The sequence below is a fragment of the Cnephaeus nilssonii genome (genome assembly GCF_951640355.1).
Source record: "Cnephaeus nilssonii genome assembly, chromosome: 17".
NCBI lineage: Eukaryota > Metazoa > Chordata > Mammalia > Chiroptera > Vespertilionidae > Cnephaeus > Cnephaeus nilssonii.
In genome coordinates, this window is record NC_137088.1 from 34247316 (window position 1) to 34270059 (window position 22744).

At 42.3% G+C, this 22744-nt stretch overlaps 1 protein-coding gene across 7 annotated transcripts in view; it reads left to right on the forward strand.

The window, feature by feature from the left end:
• Positions 1 to 22744, forward strand: part of TMCC1 (transmembrane and coiled-coil domain family 1) — a 159565-nt gene that overhangs the window by 110286 nt on the left and 26535 nt on the right. For 5 of the 7 annotated variants that reach the window (XM_079795376.1, XM_079795375.1, XM_079795377.1 and 2 more), the window contains one exon: positions 21231 to 22162. In XM_079795376.1, coding sequence (XP_079651502.1) covers positions 21231 to 22162 — 932 coding nt within the window. Of the gene's footprint in view, positions 1 to 1501; positions 1574 to 17661; positions 17724 to 21230; positions 22163 to 22744 lie in introns of those variants that run through there. The other 2 variants (XM_079795381.1, XM_079795380.1) reach the window with 2 other exon arrangements.

Sequence of the window (22744 nt, forward strand, 5' to 3'; positions counted from 1 at the left end):
GATCAGGGTTCTGTTCCTTTAGACACAGAAGAGGAATTTATGGAACACTGGTTTCAACCCAGAATTTTCTTCAAATTCATTTAAGGGGCCCAACCTGCGTGGCTCAGTGCTTGAGCATCGACCTATGAACCAGGAGGTCACTGTTCCATTCCCGGTCAGGGCACATGTCCAGGTTGCAGGCTTGATCCCCAGTGTGGGGCATGCAGGAGGCAGCCAATCAATGATTCTCTCTCATCATTGATATTTCTAACTCTCCCTCTCCCTTCATCTCTGAAATTAATAAAAATATATTTTTTGAAAAATTAAGATGCTTTGGATTCTATTCAGAGGGCTTTATCTGATTTAAATGAAAGAATGCTATATGAAGTTGGTGAATACTGTTTGGAAAGACCTTCTTTGACCTTTCAGTACTGTGATAGCCTGAGCTTCCAGCTCTGTACTTAACTAGAACAGAAATTATCACAACTTTAGGCTCATAGAAAGGACTGTACTATACTATATCAAACTATTGTCATGTCCGATTTTTTTCTGCATATTAACCAGAGAGAAATGTTACTAGATATTATACATTGTACATGTTACACTGTATTTTGTAATTTTGTATTTTAAAATTCTTCCTATGTTGCAGTCCCCAAAACTGTTTTTACAATAGAAGAAATAAAGCTCATTTCTGTTAGCTTGCCTAAATCCCGAAGTGAATTTTCAGGGCAGGAATAGTATCCTTAAGGTGTTCAGTTCTTTCATGCAATATTGCACGTATTCAATAAATAGTATGTGATAGTACAGGTACTTAGCCTGGGCTTACGGTTGTGGTGTTTTAATCTGTTGCTTAAACTTCACAGAACTCTAATGCCTTTTATTCAGAAGAGCTTTTTTCTCTTTGTCTGTAAGAATAAGACTTTAGGGTCACATGTTCAATTTTCTTTTCCTTGATCAATTTTCATTTAAATGGTTTTGTGAGCCTAATGTAAAAACAAGAGAAGAAACATTAGGAAAGCACGTAAGAAATCTGTTCTGGCAATCTTTTGTTAATCCTTTATCAAAGCATGGGTAGATTGTTTATTTCTTTGTATTTATTAAACCACGCTACCTAAATGGTGTTACTTTATTTAGAATGTTTTAACATTCTTTAAGTTATTCTATAAATCTTATTTCGTTTTAAGTGAGAAGACACATAATGTTGAATTAATGTCCTGTAGCTTTAAATCCAACCAGTTTGGTGCCTTTCTCTTATAAAAGATGCTCACAGCTCGAGAAGAGAGGCAGATACTGTTTGTGATCTCCATTCTCAAACTTCATTTGCATTAGCAGCTATAGCAAACCACACACATGCACACTCACACTCACATGCACATGCACACGGATATTTGTTTGGCAGAAGCTTTCTGTTTATTCAGCACAGAGTCCTCCCAGGCTCTCAGATATAGAAAGCTCTAAGAATTGGTGCAGCAGACAGAACCGGAACTGTACGTAGGCTGAGGTGGGCACTGCGGAGGATTGGCTATGCGGGATGTTGATGTGGTGCGGCTGTACCTGCCTGTTCTGTGAAAGGCCCTTTTCTGAGTCTGTGAAGGTGAGAGGCCCAGGGATCCACTAGAAGCTTCATTTCGGCTGGCTCTTTGGTGGGGGAATGAATTCCCAGTGGTAGCTGTCCTCATTTACAGCGTTATTCTCGGAAACCAAGTACGTGCAGCCGTGACAGACTATGCCACAGCTCCTCTGCAGCTTGGAAACTGGGACAAATGGAAAGAGCTTATAGCCAAAAGAGGTTGTGATTTGTTTTCACGATCCAAGCTTGCTCTGGCAGTGCACAAATGAAGGATGAGCTTTGTGGCAAGCAAAATCAGCAGACTGCCTGACAGGGGGTTTTGGTAAGATAAATGTGTTGCTTGTGTTTTGTTTTTGTTTGCTTGTTTGTTTTACTTTTCTATATCAGCTACATAGAATTGTGTCTGCAATAATTAAAACATTTTGCAGATTCACATTTGATTGAAAGGGATGACTAAGGGAACCAGAAAGGAAAACATTATTTCTGGTCATTCAGTTGTGACCTTCAGAGATAATTATCACGTTTTCTCAGATATCCGGAAACCAGCAGAAGCCAAGAATTTACAGAGCCAAGAATGCTAACAGATAATCTTTCCCTTCTTTGAACAGTCATATTTACACCCTTCCTCCACCCTACTTTTCTGCCCTTCCCCCACCCCTCCCCCTCACACCAGCTTTTTCCTATGGCCTGAAGTGGAAAAGAAAAAATAAAGGCTTTCTGCTCTTACTGAGTTGTTGTCCCTGGAACAGTAATAGGCTAATATAAGTATGGAGGTAGAGGAAGGCAGGATGAGGAGTCTGCTGTTTTCATAGCTGTGTGTTGGTGAGCATTTGTCTTGTATTCACCATCATTGCAGATCAGTATCAAGTGGATGTTAGTGCTGTATCTCTTTTTCTGTACTGTGATTTAATCCCTTTTATGTGTTCTTTTTTGTTTACAAGACCCCGTTTTATCATTATGAAGCCTTTTTCTATTGCTATTAATACATACTAGCTTTTATTAGAGTAAGAAAGTAGCCTTGAAATATTTATGGACTCCAAAATATATAAAGACATTTTCTCTTTAAATCTAGGTTTTGCTTTCAGTACCTTCTGGAGTCTTGATTTTTGAATCTTTACAAGTTAAAGAAATGGGCAACATTAGATCTGTGAAATCTTACCGGAATCGACCTGCTCTAATCTGCTTTAAGTTGGATCCTGTTTCTTTTGTTTTGCTAAGCATGAAGGTTTACTTTTCCTCATGTTAAATAACTTAGGCAAGTATTGCTGGAAGGTATAGTACCTTTTATTAGTCTGCCTCAGATCTTGTTCTCGGGCCCCTTGTCTCACTAGTAGAGAGAGCCAAACTTCCCAGATGTTTAGAATGGGCATTGAAGAGATCCTGTGCCCTGACTTTTTGCTGACTCATTGGTTATGTAAGCCTTGTAACCACAACTGTCCATATACTTCATTAGGTAACTGGGCAGGTGGTCCCCTTCCTGACTACTCACCTTTTCCTCTCTTAACATCCTTCTGCTCCTTCCTTAACCTTTTTTGTTAACACTTTCACCAAGTGAATTTTCAAGCAGTGGACAAACAAATTTTTTTCTTTTGTCTTTACTTGAATTGCCATGTTAACTGTGTATTTTCATCTTGAGTATTGATAAAATTCCAAATTCTGTATTCTCTTGACTCATGTAACATATAGTAATAATACTTTTCTTCATTTATGACCTGGTTAAAGTAACAACTTCTTTTTCTATCTTTGAGAGCTCAGTTCAAATGCCCCTGTTCAAAGAATTCTTCTATGACCTCCCAGTTGTTAACGTAAGAAACATTCAAACCTGTGAAGAATTTTTGTGTGTTTATTTGAGCCAAACTGTTGACAATTGCCAGAAAGCAGAATCTCAATGGATTGAGGTAATGCTCTGGAGAATGGAAGTTTTGTACCTTGTTTTATACATTACAGTCAAAAGAGGGAGATGTAAGTGGGTTACATGAAATCTATTGGTAATAGATTAGGGAGGTGGGAAAAAGCAAAGTGGGTGCTGAGGTGGGGGGAGGGATCCCTGGGATTAGATAAAATGATAGACACATAATTCCTTTACTTAGGTCTGTGCAGGACAGTTAATGGTCAACAATTAACTGAATAACAATGAGGGGATTTGTGGTGCTTTGAGGGGTCCAGATAAAGGGAAATTATTTTGTTAATCAGGCATGTTATCCTAGATGCAAAAAGACAAAAGGACAGGCTTAGTTAAGGTGAATATTAACCTTTGTTATGGAAAAATACTGCCTTAGGACATAACTACCCACCATAAACTGCTTTTAGTTTAAAAAAAGTTTTAATTTTAGACCATCCTTTGTGGTTACTTTAGGTCTCTAAATTTGCCAGGCTGCCATGCAGGTCTTCCTTGAGCTAGTCAGGTTAGCATGTGGCCCCTTTTTGTCTATACAGTCTAAAGTAGATTTCCCTCCCTTACTTTATTCCTTTTCTCACATCACTTTGTTCTTTTTCTTCATACCACTTTCAACAATTTTTATTATTTGATTATTGGTTTTTCTGTCTTTACCACTTTCTCCCCCTCAGCCCTAAGCATTGTGAAAACTGAGACTTTGTTTTGTTCATCAGTATATGCCCAAGCACCTAGCAAAATGCCTGGCTGAGACTTGAAGAAAGGACAAGTACACAGTATCGCATGTGCAACGGCCCTATGGTGAGAAGAAACCGTATGAACCGAACAGGCTGAAAAAGGCCAGCGTGACCAGAATAGGGGAAGCATGCTCTAAGATGAAGCTAGAGAGAGATCCAGAGCCTAATCACATAGGACTAACTTAATAGACCCTTTTCAAATTCTTGTTCTTAATATTTGAAGATTTGTGGGAAACTACTAAAATAATTTAAGCACTGGGTGATTTAGGACTTCTTTTTAAAACAAATTCTCCAGCTTAACTGAGAGCCTAAGTGAATGCAGATAGATTGATTATTCAGAGTGAGTGATTCAGGAGAGAGATGACAAGGTGGTGGCAGTAGAAATAAATAGCATTAGATGGAGAGTATTATAATTTGATGGAATTAGAAAACTAAAATAGATAGGACTTGATATTGGATTTGATAGAGGTAGAAAGCATATGTCAAGATTGGTTCCTGGGCTTTGGTTTTGTTTGGACATGTGTAACCTGATGGATTATGATGCTTTTCCTGAGATACAGAATGCTATAAGAAAACCAGTGTTAGAGGAGAATTGTGGTTGTGGTTTGATAGTCAAGTAAGTCTAGATTCAAAGCAGATTATATAACTCTTACCATTGGGAAGCCTTCAGTGATATCCTTGGAATAAAGTCCAAAACAGTAGTTTAGACCTACCTTCAGAGCTCATCTCCCACCAAAGGCTCTCCTCTGCCATACTTTTACAGCCTCATGAACCATTCAGTTAACCATGAAGGTGTTATTACATTTCAGCTTCCAGACCTTTCCTCATACTAGGCTGTCAACCTGAAATGCCTTTTCTTCTCTTTTTATCAAAAATTTCTTCCTTCAAAGTTCATTTCATTTGTCACCTCCTCCAAAAAGCATTTTCTGTTCCCTTTCCTCTTTTTTAAAAACAATATGTTTTTATTGATTTGAGAGAGAGAGAGAGAGAGGAAGGAAGAGGAATAGAGAGATACATTGATGAGAGAAAAACATTTATCAGCTGCCTTCTGCATACCTCCTACTGGGGATCGAGCCTGCAATCCGGCCATGTGCCCTTATTGGGAATTGAATCATGACCTCCTGGTTTATGGGTCAACACTCAACCACTGAGCCACACCAGCTGGGCTGTGTTTTGGGTTTTCTTAATTAAAAATGTTTTTATTGATTTTTAGAGAGAGAGAAACATCGTTTGGTTGCCTTCTGTTAGCACCCCGACCAGGAATCAAACCTACAACCTTGATATATGCCCTGACTGGGAACCGAACTGGCAATCTTTCGGTGCAAGGGACAACAGTCAACCAACTGAGCCACACCGGCCAGGGCTGGAAATGTTAGTTTTAGAAAACTATTATAATATTAATTTTTATTCTATCAGAAACCAAACATTTGTTTTTGCCACACCTCCCACTAACCTGTCAAGCGCTTATCTGATGCGGGGGGAGCGAGCAGGGAGCTCATCTTGTTTTAATGGAACCTGAGTGGGAATCAAACCGGTGATTTCTTGGTTCATGGGTCAGTGCTCAACCACCAAGCCACACTGGCCGGGCTCAACTTAAATTCTTTATGCTTCAGTTTCTTAGCTATAAAGTAGAAATGATAATAATACCCAACCTGTAGTATTGTTGTAAGAATTAAACAATTTAGTAAACATACAAAGAATTTAGGACAGTGTCTGGCACATAGTAAGTACTATACTATATATATTAGCAGCTATGAATTGTTGTTGTTGTTGTTAACCGGATAGGGTATGTGAGAGGAAGAGGAATCAAAGATGACTCCAAGGCTTTTGATCTGAGCTTGGGAATCAGTGAAATAGCCATTAGCTGAGATGGGAAAGACTGCACAAAGAGCAGGTTTGGGGGATATCAGGAACTCAGTTTTGCACATAGTAATTTTTAAAAAAAAATATGTTTTCATTGATTTTAGAGAGGAAGGGAGAGGGAGAAAGAGAAACATTGATTGGCTGCCTCCTGTACATTTCCTGAACCAGGGATCAAACCTGCAACCTGGGTATGTGGCCTGACCAGGAATCGAACCAGCAACCTTTCAGTGCATGGAATGACACTCAGCCAACTGAGCCACACCCGCCAGGGCTGTACATAGGAAATTTGAAGTGACTGTTAGGCATATATGTAGAGATATTGAGTAGATAGTTATATATCTGAGTTTAGAATTAGGGAAGTGTGGGTTGAAGGTATACATTTGGAAGTTATTAGCAAATAAATTATATTTAAGACCATTTTAAGAGAAAAGATTAATTATATCCTAAAATGAGATTGGGAATGTATAATTAGGACAGGTCCTTCTTAAAGCCTCTACTCTTCAAAAGCTGCCTAAGAAGCCTAACAATAGCCAGTTAGGAGAGAGCCAGATTATCACAGACCCCATGGAGCATTCCAAATTCTTTCATTGCATTAGAATTTTATTTTATCAAAATTACTTGAAATAAATAGGATTAACTGAGTCTTAGAAATCTTTTGTCTCAATGAGACTTGTGTCATAAAAGTATTTGTATAGATTTAACTTGTAAAGGGGAACTTGTAGGGAATTAACTTGTAAAGGTGGTTTTACCAATTGGCTTATCTGCATATGGATTTTTTATGCTTGTTTAATCCTCACAGAGGATATGCTTTTCTTTGACTCTAGAGAGAGAAAGCTAGAGGGAAAGGGAAAGAGAGAGAGAGAAATATCAATGTGAGGGAGAAACATTGAATGATTGCCTCCTGTATGTGCCCTGACCAGGAATCGAACCCAAGACCCTTCTGCACACAGGATGATGTTCCAACCAACTGAGCCACATTGGCCAGTGCACTTTACATGTATTTTTAAATCCTCAGCAGTGAAAACGTTTCTATGTTACCTTCTTTTACTGGTGAGCATTTACTCAGAAAATAGACTATTTTTAGCATTAACAGGTATGTGTGCTTCAGACTATCACTTTTCATTTTTTTAAGCATTTTTATTGATTTCAGAGAAGAAGAGAGAGGGAGAGAGATAGAAACATCAATGATGAGAGAGAATCATTGATCGGCTGCGTCCTTCACGCCCCCTATTGGGGATCGAGCCTGCAACCCAGGCATGTGCCCTTGACCAGAATCGAACCCAGGACCTTTCAGTTTGCAGGCCGATGTTCTGTCCACTAAGCCAAACGAGCTAGGGCTCATTCTTCATTTTGAAGTCATGTTTTTTGAATAATCCGTAGCCTGAGTCACTGTTTTTTGCAAACAAAAGTTAAAATCTTAACATTAGAAGGAAACTTGGATCATCTATCTGTTCCCACCATCAATCAGTGTATATGACATTCTTAACATGCAGGCGTGAAAGTATGCACTTGAATACTCCAGTAGCATGCAGAAACTGTTATCTCCTTATTTCAGTATATGTCACTTCAGTATATTTCTTTTAAGTATCAGGGAGAGATCGTTCTCTTAAAAATCTTTTAACTTATCTATAAAATAAATTTTCTTAAATGGGTGACTTCTCAGTTTCCTTCCTATAAGCTCAGAGAATCTGTGCTTATAAAAATAATACTAAACCATAACAAAGCATCTTATTGTCTACTTACACTATCACTACTAGGATTGCAGGCTCCTAAAGAGCTTTTTTGGGGGGTGGGGTGGGATACCTCAAATGTTTAACATAGGCCATGTCCATAGGAGGCATTGTGCAAAATGTTGTTAAAAGAACAATAAATCATCTGGCCAGGCTCACATGTATCCATTAAGTCCAAACATCAGGCCTAAAGAATATCTGGCAGTGGTAATTCTCAATGATGTCTTTCACATAAGCCAGGAAGTCCGTCCTTCGGTGACAAAGCAATTCTGAGCAGCAGCTCTAGATCCTATAATGGATATTTTGCAGTTGGGTTGGAGGAGGGTGGGCCAGATAGGATGTTAATAATCTAAACTGATATTCAACCCAGTCAGTAGTTTTTATTCGGCAGCCTTGGAAGGATGGGTATCATCTATTGGAAGCTATTTTTCTTGCAAAAATTCTGACATTTGTTCCATTCATGGTAACATCGGCTCAGTTGCTGCCTGGCATATGAAATCTAGAAGGATCATGCTAAGAAGATGCTGGTGAGCATTTATATTAAACAGAAATTCACTGTGTGTCTTCTTTGTACAAGGTATTATACTAGCTTCTTGGGGTCCAAAGATAAATATGCCATAACCCCTGCCCTCAGAAACTGTCAGTGGAGACAAGACACCTAAACAGTCATTTCAACGTAATATGATAAGAACAGTGATAGAGCCCTAGCCGGCTTGGCTCAGTGGATAGAGCGTCAGCCTGCGGACTGAAGGGACCCAGGTTCAATTCCAGCCAAGGGCACATGCCTGGATTGCGGGCTTGATCCCCAGTGGGGGGTGTGAGGAGGCAGCCCATCAATGATTCTCTGTCATCATTGATGTTTCTATCTCTCTCTCCTTCTCCCTTCCTCTCTGAAATCAATAAAGAAATATATATTTTTTAAAAAAAGAACAGTGATAGAAATGTATATACAGATATATGGGAATATAAAGGAAGACTTGTTAATCCAGCTGGGAGAGAGGTTGTCAGGAAAGACTTCCTAGAAGAGGTTACACCTGAACTGGGTCTTGAAGAATGAATAATAGTGAACCAGAAAAGGGAAGGAGAGCAAGCCGTGGACTGGCTGAGGGAACTGTATGTGCAAAAGCCTGGAGATGTGAAACAGCATGCCACACCAGTCAGAAGAACCAAATGATAGTTGTGACTCTTAGCATATATGGATTTAAATGTAAGGTTTCCATTATTCCCAAGTAATCCATGATAGAGCTTTGTTTTTTGTGTGTGTTTGGTTTGTTTTGTTTTTTATCATTTTGCTTTAGCTACAAAGCTGGTGAGAAAACCCCACCAGAATTCCCATTTGAGCAAGCATGTCCTCTACTCGTTATCACATATTCAGTATCACCCATGAAATGATTTTAAAACTTTGTCTTTTATGTAGATAAACCTGGAATATGCTGGTGGTAGAAAAAAGAGTAGGGCCTTCCTGGCCAGCATGGCTCAGTGGTTGAGTATCGACCTATGAACCAGGAGGTCGCGGTTCGATTCCTGACCAGGGCACATGCCCAGGTTGCGGCTCTATCCCCAATGGGGAGCAAATATGATTCTCTCTCATCATTGATGTTTCTATCTATCTCTCCCTCTCCGTTCCTCTCTGAAATCAATTAAAAAATTTTACATATATATATACACACACACACACACACACACACTCTCTAGAGGCCCGATGCACAAAATTCGTGCACGGGTGCGGTCCCTAGGCCTGGCTGGTGATCGAAGCGCAAGCATCTGGCATGGAAGGGCAGGTTTTAGCTGACCTCTGGGCCCTGGGCAGCACCTGGGCCCCTAGGTCCCCACGCACCCCACCTCCGCCTGAGTCATAGCATCCGAATCCCCACACGGAGATGCAGTGAGCGAGACAATGCAAACCAGGGTGCAGCGTGGGCCTCTGGGCCAGCCAGCGGCGCCACACGGAAGCCTGGTGGGCAGCGCGTGCTCTCCGGGCTGGATCCTGTGCGAACCCACGGGGAGCTCGACCAGCCCCTGCGGTCCTGACGGCTGCAGCCCAGCTCACCCGGAAGAGGCCACGTGGGTGCGGGGTGGGCTCCTCACAGGCACCCAGCACCTTGAGTGCAGGGGGCTTCCCCGGCATGTGAGCCCTGGTGTCCTGGGGGAGGGTAGCAGGGGGAGTGAGAGCAAGCTCAGTGGACACCCCGTATTCTCACCACACCTCCGTCCCCATCACTCCCACCCCCAGGTAGCCAGCGAGAGGTCGCAGGCCCCCGTCCAGGCACCGTGGGAGGTTGGTCACTGCCACCCACCCCCCATTCCAGCCCAGGGCCTAATCAGCAGGGCGATCGGGCCCCTACTCACACCCACCTAGGCCTGGCACCACCCGCTCACCTGCTCCACCATCTTGCCACGGTCCCGCTCTCGTCAGGGCCCGTTGGGGCCGGCAGCACTGCATTGCTGTCGCCTGCCATGTTCCGCACCGCCCCCTGGTGGTCAGCACACGTCATAGCAAGTGGTCAAACTTTCAGTCGAAGGGACAATTTACATGTTAGACTTTAATTATATAGGAAGATATATACACAAAATTATTGGGGGGGGGGCGGGTGGCGTGGAGAGAGCAGGGCCTAAAATGGTTCTTAGTAGAAAAAGGAAGTTTGAGACAAACTAGACTGTAGTTCCAGATTCAGAAGTGACAGGATTATTATCATGAGTATTATTTGTATATCAATGATTTTTCAAAATTTTTAAAAAATTAAGCAGTAAAACTTTGTTTTATTTTTCTAAGCAAAATTCCTCCATCATACCCATATAAAATAGATGAAAACAGAGATAATCAGGATTCCAGGAACTCTGTTAACTTGGCTCCACTATTCTCTTTATTGGTGGTCCAGACACATCTCCATAGAACCTAATATTGTTCCATGTACCCAAGTTCTGTGAAAAAGTGATTTCTGGGACTTACAGGAAACACTCCAGTCTGTACAAGAATTATCAAGTGAGAAAAAATTTTAGTGACAACTGAAAAGGCCTGATTTTTAGACTATAAGCTGAATCTTGACTTTAGTTCCAAAGTAAAAAATGGAATACTTAGAGAAAAAGCTTTTTGTCTGTGGACTAGTGGAACTTAGTCCATTTTTATTTTCTACTACCCCCACTTGAGATCTCTCTATTCCACAGCACAGCAAACTAAATGTCAGTCAGAATTGTACATGAAAGAATTTCTCAGTAGAGTGAGAAGGGAAGGACTTATAATTTCTACAGTGAGACAGTGAAGATAGGCGAAAAATACCGTCATGATTAAGATATACTTTCTGCACAAAATGCTAATAGATTGTGGGATTTCTTTTCTTTTTGTTAGGGATTAGGTGGGGGAGTTGGCAAAGGAAAGCCTCAAGAAGATGACAAAATTCAAACCTAGAGCTATATGTCTCCTAAGGCCAGACGCTTTCTTCTGTTTTACTTCCTCAACACAATCTGCCTGGAAGAAAAAAAAAAACCTGATAAGACCAACCAGAGCATCTTTAGGTTTATTATTGACTAGAACCCCGGTGCATGAAATTCGTACACAGGAGTCGGGGATCCCTCAATCTGGCCTGCACCCTCTTCAATTCGGGACATGCTTCTTGCAATCTGGGACCGCTGGCTCCTAACCGCTCGCCTGCTTGCCTGCCTGATCGCCCCTAACCACCTCTGCCTCAGCCCCGCACCCGAGACCCAGGATTCCCTCCCTCTGGCTGGCCACAGGCAACTGGGACCCGGGCCAGCCACAGCCATAGGGAACTGTGGGCAGGTGGCTTTGCCCAGGCCACAGCCGCAGGTGCCCAGCTTTTCTCCCTCTCCCGAGCTGCAGGAGCAGGTGCTGGCGCCCGGGACCGCGGGGCGGGCAGCTTCTCCTGGGCCCGGCTTTGTCAGGAAGAAGGTCCAGATGGTCATCTGGAAGACATCCGATCTAATTAGCATATTACCCTTTTATTAGTATAGATTAGAAGAAGATTCCTGTGTAGTTCTTAGGGCCAAGATTATGAATCTCTAGGGATTACTATTTATATTGGATTTGGAGGGTGCTCTCCCCAAAATCAAATATTCTATCCTATTGCCCCCACTAAGTGCACTTGAATTGAGCCACACACTCCAATTTTGGTTTAAAACATGGTCAGTTTATCTCTGAGATAAAATTTTTAGCAGAACAATGGACTGGGTCTGCAGCATCAGTTTACATCGCCCATTCTATGAAATAGGCCCTGGAAAAGATCCACTTTTAGTCAAGTTTCTATTTGTTTTCAGATTACTTACAAAGATTTCCACGCTCTCCAGCCCCTTCTTTTACTCTAAAAATGTTGCTTTAATTTTCTCAGAAATGATGTAGATTATTTAGTGTGCAGAATATGAAATTTCCTGAAAGAGAGCTAATACTCTATAAAGCATAGATAAGATGACTTTGGCATACTAAGGTAGGGGCTGTCATCTTTTGAAGATACTAATGTCAAGTCAGAGATTTCTGAATCTATTCTAGTTAAAAATTTGGATTTTGAATAATGAACCAGGTAAGGAATAGAAAAAGATAACTTCTTGAATGCTTACCATGTTTGACAGGCATGATCTGATTTAGCACACATTTAACATATTTTCAGATAATCTCATGAGACAATGTTAACTCCATTGTGTAGATGAAAAAACTTAGACTCAAAGAGAACAAGTAGGTAGCCCAAAGACATACAGCTAGTGAGGAGGCATGCAGCCAGATTTGAGCTTAGGTCCTTTTGCCCTTGACCTTGCTTTTTGCACAGTATTGCCTTTAACATGATTGTTCTCAAAGCCAGGTGTTGCCATGTTCTGACACTTTCATTCACTTAGAGAAAATAGATAGATTTTTAATACGTTTGCAAATGAAAATTGTAAGCCATTATAAAGCTTATCAAATACTCTGCCCTAGATGGCTCTACTCTGCCCCTGATTAATTGGTGTTTTGAGGTGTCTGTTTAAATGTTGTTTTGGGCTGTTTTCTGATAATTCATTTAGGTCAACTAATAGATAATTTAAGCCTTGCAAATGAATTCTTAATAGTAAGAGACAAATTGCAAACAAAGCAGTAATGTCTGCTTGTTATAGCAACAATTAGATATGAATCATAGCTTTGTAGCACATTGCCTAGCTTATAAGTAGTCAATATATAATATGTTTTATCAAAATATATTTAACTGACTGAATTTTGGTCCTAGATTTTTTTTTTAATTGATTTTTTACAGAGAGGAAGGGAGAGGGATAGAGATTAGAAACATTGATCAGAGAGAAACATCTGTCAGCTGCCTCCTGCACACCTTCTACTGGGGATGTGCCCGCAACCAAGGTATATGCCCTTGACCGGAACCGAACCTGGGACCCTTCAGTCCACAGGCCGACCCTCTATCCACTGAGCCAAACCGGTTAGGGCCCTAAGTTTTTTTCTATACAAATTAATTCTAACTTCAGCCATAAATGTCTTTGACTTGCTACATTGATGGATATGACCAGATCTGTAGGCCCTCACGATATCAGGGTAGCCCTATTGAGTAGGTGATACTGCTATTGCTGCTGTTGTCAAACTGCCTTGTGGTAAGGTAGTAGGAGGCACCTCTAAGTCAGTTCATCTGTAAATTAGTGATAAAAATTCTACTTTTTGGGGTTGTGAGGACTGGAAGATAAGCTAACCAGGAGCCTAGCCATAAGACCAACTATTCAGAAATGTGACTATTATTATTTTACTGTACTGTTGAATTACATTATTCCTTTGGTTTAGACTCTCTACATATACACTGAGTGGCCAGATTATTATGATCTCTGAATGCATAATAATCTGACCACTCAGTGTATATCCTATATAATAAAAGGCTAATATGCAAATTGTCCCCTCGACCAGAGTTCAACCAGCAGGTAGGTCGGCCAACTGCCCATGTCCCCTCCCCCTGGCCAGGCTGGCCGGACCCTACCCATGCACAAATTCATGCACCGGGCCTCTAATATATATATACTAGAAGCCCGGTGCATGAAATTCGTGCACAGAGGGGGGTTGTCCCTCAGCCCAGCCTGTACCCTCTCCAATATGGGACCCACTGGGATCGGGCCTAAACGGGCAGTCGGACATCCCTCTCACAATCCAGGACTGCTGGCTCCCAACTGCTTGCCTGCCTGCCTTCCTGATTGCCCCTAACCACTTCTGCCTGCCAGCCTGATCACCCCCTAACCACTCTGCTGCCAGCCTGTTTGCCCCCAACTTCCCTTCTGTGCCGGCCTGGTCACCCCTAACTGCCCTGTCCTGCAGGGTTGATCACCTCCAACTGCCCTTCCTTGAAGGCCTGGTCCTTCTCAACTGCCCTCCCTTGCAGGCCGGGTGCCTCCCAACTGCCCTCTCCTGCTGGCCATCTTGTGGTGGCCATCTTGTGTCCACATGGGGGCAGCTATATTGTGTGTTGCAGTGATGATCAATCTACATATTACTCTTTTATTAGATAGGATAGAGGCCTGGTACAGGGGTGGGGGCCAGCTGGTTTGCCCTGAAGGGTGTCCCGGATCAGGTGGGGATTCCCTTGGGGCCTGGGGCGGCCTGAGCGAGGGGCCTGTGGTGGTTTTCAGGCTGGCCATGCCCCCTGGCAACCCAAGAGGAGGCCCTGGTATCTGGAATTTATTTTCCTTCTACAATTGAAACTTTGTAGCCTGGAGCGGAGCCAAGCCTGGGGCTCCCTCTGAGGCTGACAGCCATTTGTGTTGGGGTTATAATTGAAACTTTGTTGCCTTAAGCGGGTGGGCCCGGCCAGGGTGTGCAGAAAGCTTTGCTTCCCCTGTTGCCGGCGGCAACCCGGGCCTGCTCTCTCAAGCTCCATCCTGCCGCCATTTGTTTGAATTTGTTTACTTTCTATAATTGAAACTTTGTAGCTTGAGTGGAGGCTTAGGCCTGGCAAGGGCAGGCGGAAGGAAACCTTGCTCTCTGTGGCTGTAGCCATCTTGGTTTGGGTTAATTTGCATACTCACTCTGATTGGATGGTGGACGTGGCTTGTGGGTGTGTCGGAGGTATGGTCAATTTGCATATTTGTCTATTATTGGGTAGGATTAGAGACTGAGTGGCCAGATTATTATGCGTTCAGAGATCATAATAATCTGGCCACTCTGTATATCCCTTGTCTGTGCCTGAAATGTAAAAGATTTAGGAAGGAAGTGTTAACATAAAAAACCATTAAAACCTGTAAAGAATTTTTGTGAGTTTATTTGAGCCAATCTGTCAACAATTGCCAGGAAGCAGAACCTCAATGAATTGAGATAATGCTCTGGAGAATGGCAGGTTACATCTGTATTTATACATTGCAATCAAAGGAAGGGACCTAGGTGGGTTACATGAAATCCATTGGTGATGACTAGAGAGGCAGGAGAAAGCAAAGCAGGGAAACCCCTAGGAATGGATAAAAAGTAAAATGATAGACACACTAGAAGCCCGGTGCACGAAATTCGTGCACGGCGGGGGGTTGTCCCTCAGCCCAGCCTGTACCCTCTCCAATCTGGGACTCCTGGAGCGATGTCCGACTGCCCGTTTAGGCCCGATCCCGGATCGGGCCTAAACGGGCAGTCGGACATCCCTCTCTCAATCCAGGACTGCTGGCTCCCAACTGCTTGCCTGCCTGCCTTCCTGATTGCCCCTAACCGCTTCTGCCTGCCAGCCTGATCACCCCCTAACCACTCCGCTGCCAGCCTGGTTGATGCTTAACTGCTCCCCTGCCAGCCTGTTTGCCCCCAACTTCCCTCCTCTGCCAGCCTGGTCATCCCTAACTGCCCTCTCCTGCAGGGTTGATCACCTCCAACTGCCCTCCCTTGCAAGCCTGGTCCCTCTCAACTGCCCTCCCTTGCAGGCCTGGTCCCTCACAACTGCCCTCCCTTGCAGGCTGGGTGCCTCCCAACTGCCCTCTCCTGCTGGCCATCTTGTAGTGGCCATCTTGTGTCCACATGGGGGCAGGATCTTTGACCACATGGGGGCAGCTATATTGTGTGTTGCAGTGATGATCAATCTGCATATTACTCTTTTATTAGATAGGATAGAAGCCTGGTACAGGGGTGGGGGCCAGCTTGTTTGCCCTGAAGGGTGTCACAGATAAGGGTGGGGGTTCCCTTGGGGTGTGGGGCGGCCTGAGCGAGGGGCCTATGGTGGTTTGCAGGCTGGCCATGCCCCCTGGCAACCCAAGGGGAGGCCCTGGTATCTGGAATTTATTTTCCTTCTACAATTGAAACTTTGTAGCCTTAAGCGGGTGAGCCGGGCCAGGGTGTGCGGAAAGCTTTGCTTCCCCTGTTGCCGCCGGCAACCCTGGCCTCCTGCTCTCTCAAGCTCCATTCTGCCGCCATTTGTTTGAATTTGTTTACCTTCTAGAATTGAAACTTTGTAGCTTGAGTGGAGGCTTAGGCCTGCAACAGCTATGGAAAGCTTGTCTTGCTCTGTTACCTGGGAAACCTTGCTCTCTGTGGCTGTAGCCATCTTGGATTGGGGTTAATTTGCATACTCACCCTGATTGGTTGGTGGGCGTGGCTTGGCTGGTGGGCGTGGCTTATGTAGCGGAGTGATGGTTAATTTGCATATTACCATTTTATTAGAGAGGATACTTAGGTGGGTGCAGGAACAATTAACATGATAATGAAGGAATTTGTGGTATCTGTCCTGGCACCCAGCACTTTAGGTTGTGCCCCAAGGGGTCCAGAAAAAGGGAAGTTACAAGTTACCCAGACATTTCAAAGGGTATGTTATTACAGATGCAAAAAGACAGATAGGCTCAGTTAAGGTAAAGGTTGACCTTGTCAGTGAAGATACCAGCCTAGGATGTAACTACCCACCATAACTGCTTTTAGTTAAAGTTTAATTTCAGACCATTCTTTGTGGTTACTTTAGGTCTCTGAGTTTGCAGGACTGCCAAACTCAGGTTAGCTTGTCAGGTTAGCATGTGGCCCCTTTCATCCACAGAAGTATATTCTGGAATCTTTTAATATTTGAATTTTTTAAAAGAACCAATTAAATGATATAAAAGTAATAGCTAGTAATAGCAGTTACTCTGTGCATGGTATTGTTTTGAGCGCTGTTATATTTATTGACTCATTTTATCCACACAGCAGTTTTCTGAAATGGGCATTAATATTATCCCATTCATTTTACAGTTGAATCCAGATGGAAAAACCTGCTTTAGGAAGGGAATCTTAGCATATTCACCTTAAGGATATTCACAGTAGCCTATCTGAATTAAGTTTGGTAGATAGGAAGGATCCAAGCAGGAGACTATTAGCTAGACTCCCCTAAATCCCATTGTTTCTGGGTTGCCTAGCAGGAATTTGGCCAGGAGTGTGTTTCACTCTTTTCTCAGCTACCTGTGAATTGCCTATCTCCTCTTCAAAATCCCAGACCCATGCCCCCTTTTCTCCTTTGTCCATATAGTATGTAAGTCTCTACAGCCCAGTTTGTTTCCAGACTCATTATTATGACACCCCTGATATAAATGTTAACGTAAAAAACATTTAGCTTAGCCCCCACAATATGGATAACCTAATATGCTAGCAAAGGCTGTTGGAAAAAAGAATCACTTTTCAGTTGTTGTCATGGCTAAGTCAGGCACTTCCAGTGCTAAGTATTTGTATCTCTAAGGGCTTTGTTCACAGCTGACCTATAATTCTTCAGTGTAGTATATCTTCCTCTTTCCTCCTCCACTCCTGCCCCTCTGTCCTCCTCCCCTCCACTCCCTTCTGCTCCCAGTTTCTCTTTTCTCTTTCTCTCCTTCCTTTTTTGAGGATAGTGCCTGCCAAAATTGGGAGTAGTTAGTGAGTAATCCAGTGACTCATGGTTTCAGGTGTTAAAACTATCTTCCTGCTGAAGCTGTGGGTTAGTTTTTTTTGGAAGCTGCGGACTGGGTTCTGTCAGCTGAGCTCTTGCAGGGGAGCCATGCACTGGAAGGACATAGCCCAGGTAGGAAAGAAGTCCGATTAAAGCCTGGTTTATTTCTTTAGTTACTGGGTAGAGAAAACAACTCACATCTCAACTGATCATTTGTAAATAATTGTATTAAAAGTGTGTTCGTTTTTTTTGTTTGTTTGGGTTTTTTTGTTTGTTTTTTTCCAGTTCTAAAGATTCTAATCTCTTGCCCTAACCGGTTTGGCTCAGTGGATAGAGGGTTGGCCTGTGGACTGAAGTGTCCCAGGTTCGGTTCCGGTCAAGGGCATGTACCTTGGTTGCGGGCACATCCCCAGTGGGGGGGAGGGGGTGCAGGAGGCAGCTGATAGATGATTCTCTCTGATCGATGTTTCTAATCTCTATCCCTCTCCCTTCCTCTCTGTAAAAAACTAATAATACACACACATATATATATATATATATATATATATATATATATATATATTAAAGATTCTAATCTCAAAGCCATCTTTTCACCAGTATAGTTAATTTTTATCCTCCCAGAGTAATAGTTAAACTTGATTTCCATATCTGTATTTCTTTAGACAACAGATTACATATAAGTTGATATTCAAATGAATAACAACCTAAGAAAACTAAACCATACCTACGCTGGTAGTCTTGGATCAAATTATATTTCGTATTTGCTTCCCTTTTATATTGTGGTAGATTTTGAGCTATTAAACATAAGTACATAGTCAGGGTCATATTATCTTTTATCAGTGGAAGTAGGGTTCTTGGGGTACCGCTGAAATAAACATTTCCGGAGGCCCTCACGAGAGGGTGTAATATGATAGAAAGTTTTATTTCCTTGGAATTATACCCCTTGGTTTCCAAAGTCCCATTTCTCTTAGTTCAGTCATAGAAGAAGTATAGCTGGGGTTTCAGTAAAGCTAGAAGCAAAGCCAGTGTCTAGAGTTTCCTTTCCATGTTGGAGCCAGGCTAACTGCAGTCTATTAGTCCATTGTGTATGGGGTCCACATGGCCATGGACCATGTGGGGGAATGCAGGGGAGCAGGAACAAAAGAGCCCCATAAGCCCAGAGTCACAGGAGTCCCAAAGAGCCAAGAGCACAAGAGAGCAAGTTTCTTTGTTCAGGGAATTAAGTATCCAAATTTTGCTTGCAGTTGCCATCCCCATTCTGGCCAACTATCTCTGTCCCCAGATGTGATTGAGAGTCAAGTATCTTCCCTATGTCATCCCAACTTTACTGGGCATGCGCCTATCTTCCCTTTGTCCAATCCCCTTCCCCCAGTGTTTTGTGGGGAACATGACTATAATACCTGGCCTTCCCTTTGCTCCTTTCCTATCCTATATAATAAAAGGCTAATATGCAAATCGACGAACGGCAGAACGACTGGTCACTATGATGTGCACGGACCACCGGGGGAGACGCTCAACACAGGAGCTGCCCCCTGGTGGTCAGTGTGCTCCCACAGGGAGCGGGGCTCACAGCTGGCAAGCACTAAGGACCCACCCCTAAGCACTAAGCCGGGTGCCCGGCTCTGTGGCAGTGCTAAAGACCCCTCGAGGGATGTCCACCGAGGGGTCCCGGGCTGGGAGAGGGCGCAGGCCGTGCCGAGGGGAACCCCCCTCCCCCCAGTATACCGGGCCTCTAGTTATTAATAACTAGTTAATTACAATGGTATCAATATTACATACTGTAATTATGGGATCTGAAATCCCATTCAGAAAGAAAATCACACAGTGGGAACCCTGTACAACCTAAGAGAGTGAACCTAAGGCACTGAAGAGTTGAAACTCTTGGCAACTTGATTATCTGGATGCTGGTCTTTTCACTGCTAGTTAGCATGTACCTAAAAGATGAATAGGGCAGATGGAGGAAGCGATACAAAACAGTTATTGTAAAAAAAGAGAGAGAAGAAATAAAAAGGAAAAAAAATAGTTATTGCACTAGCCCCTAACTATTCTGGATGGTGTGTTTTTTTATTAGTGGAGTATAATGTCATTTTATTACTCATTTTGGTTTTAAATTATCTTTTAATTTTATTTAAAGGCACAATATTTCTTTTGTGTTCATCTAGAAAGAAAATAATATTGTTTTATTCACATCAATAGTAATATATTGAATTCATTAATGAACTCAGTGTGTTTTAGAGTTAGAGATCAGAATAAATTCTGTTCAGAAGGCAAACTGAGGAGATACAACCAAGATGAAAAAAAGAGAATGCATGTCTGGACTGGCAAGTTAATTATTAGCATTTTATGAACATTTCAGAATTGGTATATTATTGTCATCATAAAAATGTAATTCAACCTTTTTTAATGTGAGAGTAACCTATATACAGTTCTTGCTAGCAGATTGCTGATGATGACAGATTAGGGATGGGAAGCAAGGAAAAGGGTGTGCTCTCAAGTCTCCGAGATGGTAAATTTGTAATTTGACATGCTTACTGGGAATTTTTATTACCTGGAGTGTTTATTTAATTATGTATTTCTGTTAATGTTCAATAGAGAACAGTTTCTAAAACCTTTCTGCATAGGCCCTACTCTAATTCACCACCACAAGCCATATCCAGTGGCACCTTCTTAAAAGACTTTTTTCTCCTGAGTTAGATAAACTAACCTATCCCCTGCTTTGGCTAACAGTTTTGAAGTATGATCATTTAAGTTTTCAGATCTGAGCAGCTTGTCTTTTTCTTCAACTCTTTTTCATGGTTGCTTACCTGTATGAAAGTATAGTCATTGTGTGTGTGTTTTGGAGTCTCTTGCCTAATAAAAATTGTTTCCTGGTTAGAACTCATAGAATTTGGCCTCCAAAAGGTCTGAACTTAGTCACTGACTTTTTAAATTATTTACCTTACTGTCCCTGTCTCTAATGTTCACATAATGTTGACCAAGTTTATCACAGTTGCTTGTGTCTTGGAATTTTAACTCTCAAGAGTGTACACATTCATCCTTACCACTTTCAGCCGTACCTTCTCAATCTTACCTGCACCTGTCTCCAGCTACCAATAAGTGTCCCTATTAGAATGGAGAGAATGATTCTATTGCCCATGACATGATTTGGACCGCCCCCCCCCCCAAAAAAAATAAATAAATAAAAATACTGTGATAAAAATTGGATTTTTATATCTAGCCAGTAAAATACTTGTTCTCACCAACATTTTCAGATGACCGTAATCTTAGAACATGGGTTGGAATTACTGTGATGTCTGAATACTAAAATGATTTTTATATAATTAAATTGAAATGCAGATGTATCTTGTTTTACATAGATATGCTTGTAAACAAAAGTATGTGTGAAGAATGTAAATTAACTTATGCCCACTAAGGAGCTTTGTTATTTCAAGATATACCGTACTAAAAAAAAAAAAAAAAAAAGATATACCATACTAAATCCTCTAACAAAGGAAAAATACCCCAGTTTACATCTTGTGTAAATCTTTTTTCTTTTATCTGTTTTGCTTAAAGCAAAGTATACTTGATTGGCCTGTTGATTCTGGAAAAGTAGTCTTCTTTGGGGCTCCTTTTAACATCCACTTTTTGCTTTGATGCTAGATCGAGCGGTTGGAAGTAAGCAGCCTCGCCCAGACTTCCAGTGCAGTGGCCTCCAGCACTGATGGCAGCATCCACACAGACTCTGTGGATGGAACACCAGACCCTCAGCGTACAAAGGCTGCTATCGCTCACCTGCAGCAGAAGATCCTGAAGCTCACAGAACAAATCAAGATTGCACAAACAGCCCGGGATGACAACGTTGCTGAGTATTTGAAGCTTGCCAACAGCGCAGATAAGCAGCAGGCTGCCCGCATCAAGCAGGTCTTTGAGAAGAAGAACCAGAAATCTGCCCAAACCATCCTCCAGCTACAAAAGAAGCTTGAGCACTACCACAGGAAGCTCAGAGAAGTGGAGCAGAATGGGATCCCCCGGCAGCCAAAGGATGTCTTCAGGGACATGCACCAGGGTTTGAAGGATGTGGGAGCGAAGGTGACTGGCTTCAGTGAAGGTGTGGTAGACAGTGTCAAAGGTGGACTTTCCAGCTTCTCCCAGGCAACTCATTCAGCAGCAGGGGCAGTGGTCTCAAAGCCCAGAGAGATCGCTTCATTAATTCGGAATAAATTTGGCAGTGCAGACAACATCCCTAACCTGAAGGACTCTTTAGAAGAAGGACAGGTGGATGATGGGAAGGCTTTGGGAGTGATTTCAAACTTTCAGTCGAGCCCAAAATATGGTAGTGAAGAAGATTGTTCTAGTGCCACTTCAGGCTCAGTAGGAGCCAACAGCACCACTGGAGGCATCGCTATAGGAGCATCTAGCTCCAAAACAAACACTCTGGACATGCAGAGCTCAGGATTTGATGCACTATTACATGAGATCCAGGAGATCCGAGAAACCCAGGCCAGGCTAGAGGAATCCTTTGAGACCCTCAAGGAACATTATCAGAGGGACTATTCATTAATAATGCAGGCCTTGCAGGAAGAGCGATATAGGTAAGTTAATATGGAATTAAAATCCGAAATTAAGTTTGGGGTTCCCTTTTCTTTGGCTTTTGTCGGGGGGGCTGGCTTTTAAAGATCTTTAGTAGACTGTCTTTCTCTGGAATGTCCAGAGCACTTTAGATATGTAATATGATGTCTGCATGAGTTCCTATCATAGAATGCAAATGACAGACACAGCAAAATTAAATAACTCCCAAGGTTACACACCAGTGAAGCATTGCAGTTGACAGGTGATGATTACTGTAGCTCTCCAGTCTTCCATTCTAGTTTAAGACTTTCAAATGAACCCCAAGGTTTCTGAGGCATTTCACTTATTCATTTATAATTGCAGAATCACAAGTCATTGCAGCCTGTATGTATACTACATTGAATTCAAAAGATTTGTTATAACCCCCAACTCTGTATAAATCAAAGACATAGCCCGTCCAAAATGTAATGAACCTGTAGCTATTGGGGCTTAAACACATTTATCTAAGCAGTTGGTGTAGAAAGATTAGACTGGAAATAAATTCAGATAAGCATGTCTGTTACCTTTACTATGAATTGGCAAACATTTGAATGGGAATGAACTTA